Source organism: Doryrhamphus excisus, linkage group LG15 (genome assembly GCF_037039965.1).
Source record: "Doryrhamphus excisus strain RoL-2023G ecotype Guam linkage group LG15, RoL_Dexc_Guam_v1.1, whole genome shotgun sequence".
NCBI classification, from domain to species: Eukaryota; Metazoa; Chordata; class Actinopteri; order Syngnathiformes; family Syngnathidae; genus Doryrhamphus; species Doryrhamphus excisus.
The window spans coordinates 9,351,671-9,367,076 of NC_136371.1; the positions used below are offsets into that span (position 1 = coordinate 9,351,671).

Below are 15,406 nucleotides of genomic sequence, written 5' to 3' on the forward strand. Positions count from 1 at the left end.
GATACAATAAATATCCGGGCTGCAGTATCACCATGTTTCACAGCTCCATAAAGTAGTAACACACAGTGTCGTCCATGCAATGATGACATGGTTGAAAGGGGATTTAGTAACTCAAAGTTCCCATGGGGGACATGCAGGCTTCTTGCTTCACGCATCTGGACTTCCGATGCGTGGTGTGTGGAAATTGCATGACAGAGCAACAGTACGACATGAGCAAACACTGCGGTTAGTTCAAGATGGGGATGACGCGCTGCAGTGAGATGAGAAGCAAAGGTGGCAGCACACCACTGCTAAGGAGGGAGCTCACAGAATGGCAAGGGAGCTTGCCGTTCTGTGTTGGCAAAGCAACATGTAACACCACTAACAGACAGTCTCCAGTTCACTTCCCCTGCTTTAGATTACTAACGTGAATTATGGAAAATGATATTAACAACAAGAAAGCAATAATGGTTTTATGGGTCTCTGCTTTAGCTTGGGCAAACTGGATTAAAGGTGCTGACTAAACAAGTCATTCTCCCAAGGTTAACCTCCTCACCCCCAGCAGCGCTTGTAACTGCTGCTGGTAAATATAAAATTAGGTCATAAAGTCAATAGGATGAGATGCATGAAGACTACGCAGTGGGAGGAGAATGCACAAGAAGGATGAACCGAATCTTGTTTGACAAGTTAACGTGTGGCAAATGGGGAGGTTAATGAGCTAGGGGACAGTGTGACCATCAGAAGATGGCACCGAGGGGGTCATCACTTGCCCCAAGCGGCCTCATATATATTTGGATATATTTCCTTGCCGTGTCCCAGCTGTTACGCTTGGCCTAGGATGCTTGCCACTTTTGGAGGACGAACAAGGAGAACAAAGCGGTAATGGCCACTGAGCTCTGTGCAAAACATCCGTGCGGTGCAAGGTGGGTAAAGGCAGCAGCTAACAGGAGCGTTCATCTGGCATCCTGTCTGAATTTCCACCTGTCTCTTGGCCTGTTGGGGGATGTGATGTGACTTTCTCATCCATCCTTGATTTAATTAGCACCGATCTGTCCAGAGCTGTACTGGCCACTCACAGACAGCAAGGCTCGGGAGCACTATGTGTCTGTCTGAACTCAGGGCGTGGCACAATGAGCGTGCTCAGATCATAAGAGATTGTTCGTGAAGTATCATTGTAAAAAGGGAGGAGCATTGTTAGTGAACTGCACACTGGAACCAACTGGAATGAACTGGCAGGTGGGGTGGGGGGTGGGGGGGCTGCTTGATACCGTAATAATAAAGCAGGGCTCCACATTTAATGTTACTGTGGGGGTGTCATAACAAGCAGCATATGCGTGTGTGTGTTTAATTGAAGTAGTGCATTTTTGTGTAAATGTTATCATATGCAACACTGTGCAAAAGTTTTTGATTTGTTGGTTTAGCAGTACTTTAATTACAAATAGTAATTTGCCTCAGGTGAGGCTGATTTGCTGACAAAAGTGAAAAAATAAAAATACAAACAAATGGTCAGCCGAGTTATTATTCTATAAGGAGCATTATTTGTGTTTTTATATTTTGTTATACAGTAATCCCTCGCCACTTTGTGTTTACAATTTTGCAGCTTCACTTACAGTTATCACAGTTCAGTTATTTCATAATTGTGTGAAATTCATACTTTAAAATTAATATATTGTTTTGTTGATGAGGACAAAAAAATGCTTCCGGAACAATAGTAGTGAAATGTTTCTTGGTTTAGGTCAGTAATAAGGAAAGTAAGTGCAGATTGGCTATAGTGTCCAAGATACAGTATTGGGTCAATACAATATAAGGTCAACCTTGTGTTTTCCATATTAGGTATATAGGTATTAAATCACCTGGTGTCTTAAGATATTTCTCGTTTATTTCTTGACAGATAAAGAACTGCAACTGCAATATTTTCTAAATATAAATATCACTTTTGCGGATCAAAAAGAATGTATGTCTTAAATGGCTTGTTTTCTCTTATGTCTACTACATATGTCTACTACATTGAGTATTCTGAGTATAATGGTGACTATAGCGGTGTTACTTCATGTTTGGGGGCTCTAATCATGTTAAAAAAACATAATTAGAAGGTTGTAAGTAGGGTTTCTATTCTCTAACTCTGAAAATATTGTATTTATAATCATACTTCTCACATGATAAACGAGGGATTACTGTAATGTTAAATGTATATTCTCTCTTCTGATTTAACATAATTATCAAAATGACTGCTGTGAAAACTTCATTAACAGAACAAAACAGCGTTGGGCTTTTACACAGTACTGTATATGATATATTTCAATCTTCCAAATGATAACATATACTTTATTATAATGCTAAAAATGGTAGGCTAGGCCAATGTAGTGGTGTGCTCTCACCATGGCTGCAGTTGTGGCGGCAGCTTGTGCGGCTACTGCTGTCTGGTTGGCCTGGTGTTGGGCGGCCTTGATTTTGGCCTGCAAGTGTGCCGGAGGGTGGAAGTACTTGCACTTCTCACGAGAGCAACGACTCTTGATGTAGTCCATGCAGACAGTGACTGTGTTGTCACTGGTGTCGATCATGGGGCTGTCGCTTGGGTGGGCAAAGCGGCAGTCTGTCTCGCCACGGGCACAGTTGCCCCGCTGGAATTCACGACAAACCTGAAACGGCACACAGATGAGAACTGACCGGGGATCTATCATTATGCAATTTAAATGTACTTGACATGATTTGAAATGCAAAGATGAGAACATATAATACACACAATGCATGATTGCTGGCCTCTGGAATTAACAATTTTCTAGTAGTAGTACAAAACTACAACTCACTGTATCAAACCCAAAGAATCCCGAAAGTGTTGATGGCTGCCTGACTGTAATCGCAGGGGATATGCTTTTCATGCGGACTTTAGGGTCCGCTACACGCAAACTCTTATACACATGCTGTACATGCAGGCCATTTGCACAGGTCCACGTGCAGCATGTTCACACACGCTTTGTGTGGGAGGGCATACATGTCTCTGAGGGATGCTGTTTCATTAGTGAGCTTCATTCAGTTGCTAAGTGATAGCACTCGTGAAGACAAACACGTTGAGGCACACACCTACGCATCACCTCCAGCTACAGTATTATGGGTATTATGGAGATAACAATTGTTCATCTTTATAGATGTGTGTGTTTGTTGGGGGTGTGGGTGTGTGTGTGTGTGGGGGGGTGGGTGGGGGGTGGAAACACTCTCCTTCGTCAAGGTCCTCTCATTCAGTGTTGTATGTATGCCAGGGGGGGCTGGTGTGATCTCATAGGCCTCACCTTTTTTTTGAATGCATTATATTTTAGATACTACTACTAGATGCATTATATTTTAGATATTTTAGATAAGATAAAATAATTAAAGAAGAAAGACAACAAACTGCGGGTCTTTAACATTTGCCTGACAGGCGTGGCGTTTCTACTGGCTGACTGTGTTTCAATTCCAACTTCTCATTTTCCACTTTTTTAATGCACCGTTGATATTAAATCAAATATACAGAGACTGGATTATTACCAATATTTGTGAAAAAATCCCCATACGCCATCAGTCACAATATTCAAACCTGCTAATCTAATGATATCATTTACAAATGCTCCATCAAACATTTATCCTTTAGAAAGATAGTAAGGGGTAGTATAGATAAATATCAGGTTTACAGGTATTTGGGCCCTGTTCCAATTCTGTACCTACACTCATGTGTTTCATGTGCGGCCTTTGCTACCTTTCTTCCATATTAGTCACAATGTTGAAATGACAAAGATGAACACGTACAGAAGGGAAGTACCATGCAGACTATGTACAGTATGACTAGAATACAGTATGTATGATGTATGTTATTGTTCCCACCTCGGTCGTAATGCAGTGTGACTGCATTGCCATTGTTCATCGTCCTGTAAAACCTCTATCTTGCTAGAAGCCACATTCACATAAATGTACAATATCAAATGTGATCATGCTTTGAGAGAAAAGGAATGTCGGGATGGGTCACCTCCAGCTTGTCTGTTCGCAGTAGTTTCTGGTTGGTGGAGGAACCTGCAGATACCGACACAGGAGGACTGCCTGGGACGATCACTGGGGTGCTGGGCAAGATGTCTGTGGGCACCAGGCCCATGCTGTGCGACATGGGGGTCAGGTATGGTGTGTAGCTCAAACCTGTGCTAGAGCCCAGGCCTTGACTAACTGGAAAGGTCTGCTGCAGAGGAAAAACACTTTAACTACAGTATTTACACATCTTTATAGACACTAATGAGTTATGTCATTCTTGGTATAAATTTCATACAAGCAGCACTGACCACAGGTTGCATGGTGGTGCCAGGAATCATAAACTGCATCTGGTGAGCCAACATGGCGGCTGCGGTCTTCTGTTGGATCAGGTTATTACGCCCGTTGATCTCGAGTTGGGTCTTCAGGTGGGCAGGCGGGTGTAGGTACTTGCAGTTCTCCCGTGTGCAGCGGCCCTGAGCGGGATGGCAAACAGACAAAAGAGGTGACATACTATTGCTTGGAAAAGTGGACTTCAGCGTTTTTATGAACTGGTTGATCATGTTCCTTCTAGAAGATGCAAATACAGCATGGGTGTGGTCATGATGACAGGGACCTTGTTGGATTAAGGAAATTTAACTGGAGCCCAAAGCTTAATGGCAGTTAACTGTGGGCAGAGAGGAGGGAGTAAATGGAAAGTGAAAGGGAGCAGAGAGGACGGCAGACGGACACAACAGAGCAGAGAAGCGAGATCGTAACATGCTGGCCATGACATGGCACATTGTGCTGAGGGTGGAGCCAAGAGAAGTGTGATTAGAATCATAAACAACACAGACTGGTTGCTAAGACAATGCTCCTGCTTTATTCCCTGTCGTTGCAGGAAAATCCCAAGTAAAACTCATCACTGTGTGGTTCTTGAAAATGATTCATACAAAAATCTTTATGAATTATGAATAATAAGTTGAGCGATGCAGTGTGGCTAAAAAATAACAATAATAATTTTTAAATGGCTAAATTAATGGAACAAGAAAAACCTAATGTGGTGAAACTGTCAGTGAAGTAAAAAGCACACATCCCAAGGGATCCATAATAATGAATGCCTGACGGATTGTTTTCCAGCCTCAGCCTGTTTACATACATGCTTTCAGCTATGCTGCTTGGTGGGCGGCTGAACAGTATAATTTAAAACAAACAGGACTCCAGTTCTAATCTTATGGCTGCCAGTGTAAATAACAAATAATCTTCCTTAATGATTAAACCAATAAAACCGGCCTATTCATGTCTAATATTAAAAATATTCCGTAGAACATCCAACTCTCAATTGGCATGGTTGTTATTCCGATTGATTTGGAGGTCACCACGAATAAGAGAAAAGACGAAGAAAATGAATGGGTTTTTTTTGCATGTTAAGACTAGTTATTCCACAAGGCAAGTGCAACACGAAGCGAGGGCTGCAACGTTTCCGTAATGATGACCGACTCGGGCTGACTGACCTCTATGCCCTGCAGCGAGGTGCTCAAATCTCCTCCTTTATGCTTCACATGAGCCAACTCACACCTGCCCACACATATGCATATTAAATCCCTGGATCACAACAAGCATCGCCCACACACACCAACACTGCCATGCTTGAGGACGTGCACATAAACAAGGCGATGCCATGTCTAGCCTGGGGGAATAATGTTTGTGCTGGACCTCGCAACCAGGTGTCAACACTAATTGTAGCCACCACAGACACTTGTGTGTGTTTGGGAGTTTTCTGCAACCAGAGGCATGTGTAGGCAGCTGCAATAATGCACAATAGTATACATGCGAAGGTCTGGACAGCATCCAAAATGAAATCTGCAAGGGTAGCGCAGCATCAGCATCAGCATCACTACCTACAGAGGTCATAAAAATCGTACATGTACACTCAAACCTGAAGACCCACACTCCTCACAGTGTTCATTTTGTCGATTTAAGTGGAATAATTTTCTCTGGTGCGTGTGAATGGCATATGCTTCTTTTCACCGCTCATCATCATTCGCTTGAAAATGATGAGGTAAATGGTGGCGAAGATCCCTGAGCAAAGTTTTATAATGCACAACCTAGTCAAGCTAAGTGCCGCCCTTGCACCTTTGTTGCTTTTATCTTGTCAAACTATGTGAGTCTTTCTCACTTAAGCACTCGAGATTTTTTTGTGTGCATTGTGCTTGACCTTTGCATGAATTTGACTTAATTCATTTGTGGGTTTTGTGTTTACACAGTGATTCCTGAATTCTTACTTTTAGCTTGTTTTTTAAGCATACTCAAACACTTAGACAAAGATAATCCAAGTAAACTAAACTAGTTTTTCAGTGATGATTACAAAAGATGTATTTTTTACGTTTTTTTCAACCCGACCACTCTCTTCCAAAGACGTAACTATACGTATTTTTCTGCGAGTGGCACAAAGAGACAACTGTCCAATAGAAAAGAGCACGTTTGAAGTGAAAAGGCATCTTGCCATTTAGCATAAAGTATGTTATGTATTAACACAGTTCTGTGACAAATGTGAAAATTTGTAATAGTTCATGGTGTATTTGTAAACAAAATGTTATTTTCATTGTTTATGTTGTGGCAAAATATACAGCATATGACTAAAATGAAGGTTATGCTAGAAATGGATCACAAAAAGTATTTTTTCCTCTCTTTTTGTTGAGAACTGATATTTTGCTGTAACTTTCCTCTGCTCTACCGCTGATTACTAAAGAACAGATGAAGAAAGATGAGATTCTAATCTTTCTTTTGGTATATACCGTGTCTATTTAGCTCAAGAACACAATATTCTGTGTGCATTGAAAAATCTGTCAAAATGATGAAAAATGGCCAGTACCAATAACCAAAACAAACTATCCAAAACCCGAATAGCCCGACGTGAAAAATAAGTGTTTTTATTCAGCTACATTGAAGGAGCTGACCTTTTTAAGGTCATGCCTCAATGAGATTCAAGTTTGGACTTTGACTAGGCCACTCCAAAACCTTCTTTTTGTTTTTTTAAGAGCCATTCAGTGGCAGACTTGTTGGTGTGTCTTGTGAAGTGTGCTTCAACCTGAGCTCAATGAATTCCTAAATCACTCACATTGCACACAAAAAACACAAAGGACATAAAACGCAGTAATAAAACTCTAAGTACAAAAATACAATGAAGTAATAAAAAGTAAAAGCGGTAGCAACCTTCCCCTTCTCCAAAATATGACCACTACAATGCTTGAATTATTACTGTCTTTATCGTTTTCAGAGGATCAGGACCTGGCAGTTATGTAATGCTAAAGAGTTTTATGATTTACGAGTGTCAGTGAACGTGAGGTTGTTCAACAGCTGCTCTTTGAAAACATGCTTTGCTACATGCTTTTCCCACTTTTCTGGCCCTTAAATGTTGCTACTATGTTGTATTGTCATCGTAGACAATGCCCAAGCATCAGATAATGAAGTTTGTGCATTTGGAAGTGAGCACTGAAATAAGTTTTGGATGGCCGTGCACGCTCAGTTTTACAGAGTTATTCTTGTGATCTGAACTTCCTTATATGACACAGTAGCCTGTGTTATTTTTGCAAGATCAATCAACTCCTGGTCATAATGACAACTTCTATATAGATGTTTCATTTCCAGTTTCATCCTTAGTGATGATTGCACGAGTCAAGCAGCCAATATTGAGCACTTAGTGTATTGTAACTTGTAACTAGTCTTTGAACCAGCCTTGTGTTTGTGGGAGCAGGTACCTACCATGGAACGCCATGAACCGAGGACCACATTACAGTCTTAAAAAACTGAGACACCCCACTTGCGATTGAAAGTCTGGTGGTCTGTTTAAATTGTGCGCTTCTGGCAGACATTGTCAAAGCTGCCATCAAGTAACAATACTATGCACCCACGTGTGCAAAATGATGTATTCATCCAAGTGAGGGAGGTGTTAATCACTATTGTACATTGTAAGGAGACAGTCATCATCCACATCTCGCCTATTTAGCATGCAAAGTGGAAAAACATCTTTGACAAGTATGAAAGGACGGGTAATAGAAGTGGTAATGGAAACAACAACAGCTTTACTTTTGGATGTGTGTGATTAATACTGTCGGTCAGCAGCAGAGGGCTCTATTTTCAGGCTGCAACGCTTGAAGATTCAAAGCACATAATGTGAGGTAAGATATTGCTGCATCACGTACAAAAATGTGTGCGCTCAATGTTAATGTCACACATTGGGGATCGGATCACAGTGACTGCAGACATGTATTTATTTCAGAGGGTGGGGGACACACACAGATGCCCACACATACACACACTTCTGTCTGAGCCACCCACTCGGAGCAGAGCAGAATCTATTCATTGCTGCCGTCTATGAAAAGGATCTTTGAAATCACCAAGGCTCCTCTGTGATTCGTGCACCAGCCGCCAGTGTGTAGCCATAGCTACATGGTAAAATTGTACATTTCGGTAGGCCTGCTCACATGGCAACCTCTCATTGTTGGCTGTGCCGTGCCCAGCGCGTGCCAACAGCTGTGATCCTTTGGTATTGGTGAGGATCCTCTAATACGGGGGTGCTTTCAATCAGAATGAATAATTATATCCTTGCGTGACAGGGAACCACCAGTGAGGTCAAACCCTGACAAAAAGTAGCAACAGTAAATTAATTAACAGATGACACCACTTTCTCCTTGTTGTAGTTCTTGTAATCGGTGTCTATTAATCATCCTTGCATCTGTCTATTTAGTTGATTTAGTGACATGACCTTGGGTACAATATAAAAGGAGAGAACAAGAGAAGATGTCTCCTAGCATAACATGGATGCGTGATGCTAAAAAGGACATGACCTTTCACCTGCAAAAAATAACCTAGCTACCGTTGCCCTTGGAAGCAGGCATAACCATTGTGGGGGAGAACATGTTTTGGGTTTCTCCTGAGATGCATGCCAAATGGACCGTGCAGAGTTGGCTTCCCCAGTCTGGACTTCATCCTGACATCTTCATCAGCGGCAAAAACCCCTCCCCACCTCCTCCATCAGTCTGCGTGAATGGTCAGAGTGGTGTGTATCTGTGGGTGGCACAGACACAGAGGGCTTGTCTTCTACCAAGTCTGCAGAATAGCGCTTCAGTTTGCTCCTCCCTTCACCACTGTAACATTTGCATTTTGCCCTCAAAGGCTGCTCTATCCTCTGGTCTGCGACACACAGGGTGCTTGCTTGGCAATAGGCTGGAAATGGCCTTGTAAAGGCAACTGGAAATTAGTCTTCATACAACACCATCAAGGTTCTCGTCGGCATTAATGGAGGAGCAAACTGCACTGAGGAAGGAGCTTGGTTCATTGCTTCACCAATTTTCATCTTTCCTTTTTGCCTGTTGCACATGCAGTGTAGGTTTTTCATACAAATAGAAACAAAAAACCTTGCACAATCTTGAATTGACAAGGGTCTGGCTTTTTTTCTGGATTTGGTCTACTCTAGCTGTATGACTGTGCCAAGTTCAATCCGCATGGTGGAGTTGTATGCGAAAGTACTTGATCTGGCGCTTGACCGATGGAGTTGTGCATCCAACACCTTTTGAGGTGAATCAAATTACTTCCATCCATTCATTGTTTTTCTATACTACTCACTAGGGTCCTGGGTATACTGGTGCCCAACCCAGCTGTCTTCAGGCGAGAGGTGGGGTACACTCTGGACTGGTCGCCAGCCTATCACAGAGCACATGCAGACAAACATACAGTATAGACAAATCATTCAAACTCACATTCACACCAATGGACAATTTAGAGTCTTCAATGAACCTAACATACGTACATATTTTTGAAATGGGAGAACATGCAAACTCCACAATCCCCTGATTGTGAGAACAACATGCTAAACACAAGGCCACCCTGCGGCCCAATGACTTCTACATAAATACAAATAAATCCCACAAAGTGCACACTTTCCACCATTTCAGTTTCAGTGCATGTAATGGCCAAATGTCCTAATCTTTGGTCCATATCCTTGGGGTGGCTATTAAAGTGTCTGCACATCTCTCTGATGCTGAAGCAGCACTCGGTCCCGTGATCAATGTTGTTGTGACTGGTGGTATTGACAGACTGTGTTAAAACAGAAATCAGGAAGGAAGATCACAGGGGCTTAACAAGCTAATGGCTCAGCACATAAAAGTGAGCCCAGTGTGCAATCAGTTCTGTGAAAGGAAACAGACTCAAACAGGCCTGGAAGTGGTGGGATCACAGATGCCAAAGATTGCACATAGTTGACTGCATTTATCCCATTGTCGATTAGGGTAAAGAAGAGAATGCTGACTCTGATGTTTCTGACATGAAGCTTGCGATATGTCTGATGCACATTACAGCAAAACAGGAGAACCTGTTGGATCCCCACAGACTGGAGAGGAAGGGTTGGACAAGTTTTAAGCATCTGTACCTTTATCTGTGTCTCTATCTGGGGGTGCTATCCAAATATTGTGGATCGTACTGACAGATGTTGCTGTTAAGTAATTTTACTTGGGGATGCCAATAGTTAAAAAAAAAGTTTTAGTAGTGATACACCGGATGCACATGGACAGCGCTTTCCTTCATTCTCAAAGCCTGGCATAAAAAGGCTTTGTCTTAAGGATCATATTTACTTTTAAGAAAACTGCAGCTTTCGAGAAGCAAGGACTGTTGAGCAGCAGGAAACACTGAAAATCCATTATGAGATGATTGGCAAATGCTTTTCGCTTACATTTGAGCTTGTAATGGAGAATGCCTGAGAAAAATCAGTGGGTGACAACAAGGCAGTAAAGACAGCGCCACTTGTTGTCTTATTTTCATGTAGAACATGAATTAGCAGAGTGGAGCTCAATGAATAAATAATGTATATTCATCACATATAATTCCCATTTTGTTGAATGATAGAACACACACACAGTCATAATACAGTATTGGCTCAGCAGTAGTGAAGTGCTTTTGTAGATATGATCCCACAGATGGACGAACTTGGATGTAAAAGAGATATGAACCAAGTTGGATAGGGGATGAAAACTGTGCAGAAAGCAGTCACCCCCCCCCCCACTCCATCTTATTGAAGAGACACTGATAGATACACAGTGATATTCCAGAGAAGTTGGCCACATGCTGGTATGGCAGTAGCCAGTGACCTGGACGCTTCTACTACAAATGACTGCATTCTGAGAGATGCCAAATATGTGTTTATGGAATGTTTTGTCCCCTTCAGATTCTATTTGTTCTATTCAGAATGGATGGTCAGTATTTGGAATGAATAAGTGAGAGACTGTGGAAATTCAGTGGAAAGTCGACTGCAGTGGTGATTAGGTTTCATCTGGTGCTGACCAGCCAATAATTAGCATAAATGCAATCAGTGAAACTCCATACAATGTCCAATTCACATATCCGATCAATTGTCATAAATGAGAAATCGGACGCTGATTGACAAATTATATGAATAAAACAGAAATGTGTCGATGATTTGGAGCTTTTTCAGAGCGAATGAGACTACTAAAACACAAGCCATTTACAATTGTGTCGAGCTTTAGGAGTGGACCAAGACACTGGGACGATGCCGCTGCAACACGTGAGTGTCAGCCGTAGGGTTGGGCCACATAGATAGACCTTAGCATGTATCCAGATATTTTTGTGATGTATGTGTGTAAAGAGAGTCCAAAGCAAGCCACATGTAGTGGACCGTGATGCTAATATATTGCTCAGCTACTCCACGTATGTACTAAATCTGCACTAACAAAACCAAACGAGGTACCTCCACGTTTACAAACAATTTCTTTCTGAACATTTTACTATTGCACCTGACTTTGGCCAAGAGAGGGCGATAACCCGAACTCAGCAGACCGTACATACAGTACAACATACAGTACATCGTAAGTATAAAATATTCAGTAAATAGCCATATTGCTCACATGATCAAATTACCTTATTTAAACAGTTTAGTAAAACTTACTAATCACCCCCCCAAATCCTGTTTGTGAAAATCTTCATTGTGATTATCAGAACAGGCCATATACTCAGTTGGTGTTCCAGTTTGAGAGCAGTAATAATTTTCAGGTTGTGAAGACTTTCTGTCACAGCGGTCGTGGGCTACATATGACAAAGGATAATAATCGTGTAGCAGAAAAAAACCCAATATAACAATCCAAAAGTCCCATTATCACCTTTGCGTACAAAAGCACCAGATCAAAGCATGGGTGAATACAATACAATATTACGATGGAAATAACATGCTGATCTGAATGAATGTCTTTTTTGAAGGGTTGGTCAATGTGCCACTGTGGGAATAATGCAATGTCCCTACAGAGCCCTGGTCCCCATCTCTAATCTATCTGGGGGATAGCGCTCTGCTTTAGCTAATCTGATCATCTGTGACCTGCTGAGACATGAAACCCACCACTCGAGCTCCTGTAATCTACATTCACACAGTCAAATATGCACACAACACATGGAGTGTTCTTCCACAAATACACAACAGTCCCAGTTATAGGTCTCCACTGGTGGCCTGATACTGGGAAAGAGAGATCCTGCATCCAACAGCAACTCTAACTAGCCATATCTGTGAAAGATTTCATAGAAATGGGTTACATACTTTTTATGTCCTACTTTGAAAGAACTGTGCCACAATCCCTTGAGAAAACAGCAGGCCTTCTGCTAATTTTACAACAGTTTCAATCACTCCTGGCATTCAAGGCAGCAAGTACTCTGGAGTGTTCTGAAAATAAAATCTACTACAAATGCAAATGAAGGGGACAAAAAATCAACACAGAACATTAAGATCTGGTTGCCTCAATCGAGCGCATGTCAGGGCACGTTGAGAATTTGCGTAAATCCATAGGACAGATAAAGGAAGATAATGAGATGGAAGGAAGCAGATCTGTGCATCAAAGCCTCTTTCGAACACACTCAGCAGATAGGGGCCAAACCATCGCACGGCTGCTTACTCCCCTATTTTAAAGATTAAAGCTTCAGTTGCTGACAGAAGAAAGTTAAGATGTATTGTTTCATAATTTATCCAATATTGAAAGTAAACCAGAAGCGCAGTAGCAAACCCTATGACTTAGATCATTTTTAGGCAGCAGTGCCTTTTGTTTAGGTTATTTTATACACTTAAAAAATGTATGGTAGAACCACTACAGAATCATAGTTAAAGGGGACCAATTATGTTGATGTATTTGTTGCCTACAGGCACGCCCACTCCACTGTGATTGGTCCCACTTCCAAGTGTTTCTGGAGACTTCTGGACTACTACCGAACCCCGCTGTCTAATTTTGTCGGTATAGGAGTAGATAATGAAAGAATACACCCTTTGATGAGCTACTTGAAAAGTGGTTAGGGGCTACTAGTAACTCATGAGCTTACTGGCTGGAGAACCCTGATTTAGCATGTATGAACTCACAAAGCGGTAATGTAGGTCTGCGTTTACTGTGTGCACAATGTAATCTTGGCACAACGTTGGTAGTGGAAATGTGGTCATTATACATTTTTTTGTGAGACTACCTGTGTTTTAAAAAACTTTTGTTTACCTACCAATTGTGGTGCTATTAGCAACTCAGAAACATCAATGAGCCTGTAATTTGCATGCATGCAAGTAAGACGGTCCTTGTATGCACACTCTACCTGTATAATGCTACACAGACAACCGCTTACTTACACAAAATAAACACAATTAGGACACTGATGAGTTGTTACTTCCAGGTTGCTCTCTGACTTTTCAACATTACCAAGTAACGTTGGTAAGGCATTGGCATTCGGCAACAGTTTGGCGGATAGTCCAGCTTCGTCCATGTTCACAAAACTGTCCCATATTTTTCTCTTGCTGGCCTGGAATCTGATGTCCATCCAGATGTAACATTCTACATATTATGATGATGGCGCATGAGCCCCTCGTGGGTTGAGAGACCGGTAACTGGGACACTTGCGATCTGGAACAACTGCAACCGCCTCTAGAAGCAATGGAACAATGTGGTAGTCCTTAACAATAAACAATAAACCAGACAAAAAGGGAAGTAATGCATTTTCACAATCAATACAATGCTTTACTCTGACAATTGGTGACCGAAACCAAATTGGACGATGAGTTAAACAGACCCCACAGCCAGCTGGTGATTGAGAAATGACATGTTGGTCATTGTCATTATTTGCACCCAAAGAGGGGGGTATAAGGTTTTCAATGCAATGTAAAGATTGCCCTAAAGTGCCCTTTAGTGAAAGAGACACGATCAATACACCATTCACTCAAACAGCCTTTGAGCTACAGGCTGGGTTTTATTTGAAAATCACAGCATGCAAGAAAACATATTGATCTCACTCTTCAGCCATGTCATCACCCTTCTCTTTTTTCCTGGTTTGTCAAAGTAAAGCAAAGCTTTGAGCACATTTATAGTAAACTTTTATAGTAAACACAACCAATGCATGTGTTGGAAGCGTGTGTTTATATGTGCAAATAATGTATTTAGTATGAAATGGAGCGATAACTCGGTTGGAGTGATTGATCGTTCCATCGAACAGTATTGGTCTTTTTCCCATCGGACACCATATGTGTCTTTCCAAATTATTGTTGGCCAATTACTCTCCATGGATAAAAACCAGCATATGCTAGCTAATGTTACCTCTGGGTGGGGCGTTACACTCTTAACACTCATAAACTTGAGTAATAGAGACACCCATAAAAATGTCAATTTTTGACACTTAATAAAACCTGGATTATACTGCTGCTTTGAAGCGCCACAATTGCCGTTGTTCACTCGCGACGAAGCAAGATAACAAGCTAAATATGCACTCCAAAATTGAATGATAAACTATTTGATATTATATATATACATACTATTTGATGATCGATAGAACAGATGGAATATGAGTCACAGTCTTGCCCTTAGCTGCCCTTGGCTGTCAAGTTAATGAGGCTATGAAGGTTCATTTGTTTCTTTGTTACCAAAGCTTCTTAACGGAATTTTTTCATTAAAATTTTTAATTAAATATTATATTAGATTTCATTGAATAGGTTTGTTTAAAAATTCTGTTTGCTCAAATTCAGCCAATTTGTGCCTTCACTGGTATCACGTCCCGTCTGCCGTCAACCCAATCTCCTTTCTACCCTGCCTCACCCACTGTGGGTTCACAGGATTCAGGGGCTGTGCATGCAGCCAATTAGTATCCCTCCACCTGTCACCGTGGGTCACTGCTATAGGCATCTGCTGGGTGTGAATTTGACCGTCTCACTTTCGTCCATGAACTTTGCATGTCGCCCCCAGTCACCCTGTGTGGGCCTAAATGTAGCCAATGATGACCTGTGGTTGACCTTTATGGTATGGGCACCCCGGGTGTGTGATGCAATACCTCCATCTTGAGGTGGGTATAAAAAAAAATCCTAAATAATCCTAGAGCAGTTTAAATTAGTCTGCATGTAAATCACGTGGTAGTGCTGTCATCTCTCCACTCAAAGGCTCGT

At 41.7% G+C, this 15,406-nt stretch overlaps 1 protein-coding gene across 9 annotated transcripts in view; it reads right to left on the reverse strand.

Moving 5' to 3' along the window:
• Positions 1-15,406, reverse strand: part of mbnl2 (muscleblind-like splicing regulator 2) — a 38,446-nt gene that overhangs the window by 8,521 nt on the left and 14,519 nt on the right. For 8 of the 9 annotated variants that reach the window (XM_058052646.2, XM_078796916.1, XM_078796919.1 and 5 more), the window contains exons 3-5: positions 4,281-4,445; positions 3,977-4,180; positions 2,358-2,618 (exon numbers count right to left, since the gene is read on the reverse strand). In XM_058052646.2, coding sequence (XP_057908629.2) covers positions 2,358-2,618; positions 3,977-4,180; positions 4,281-4,445 — 630 coding nt within the window. The remainder of the gene's footprint in view (positions 1-2,357; positions 2,619-3,976; positions 4,181-4,280; positions 4,446-15,406) is intronic. The other variant, XM_078796915.1, reaches the window with a different exon arrangement.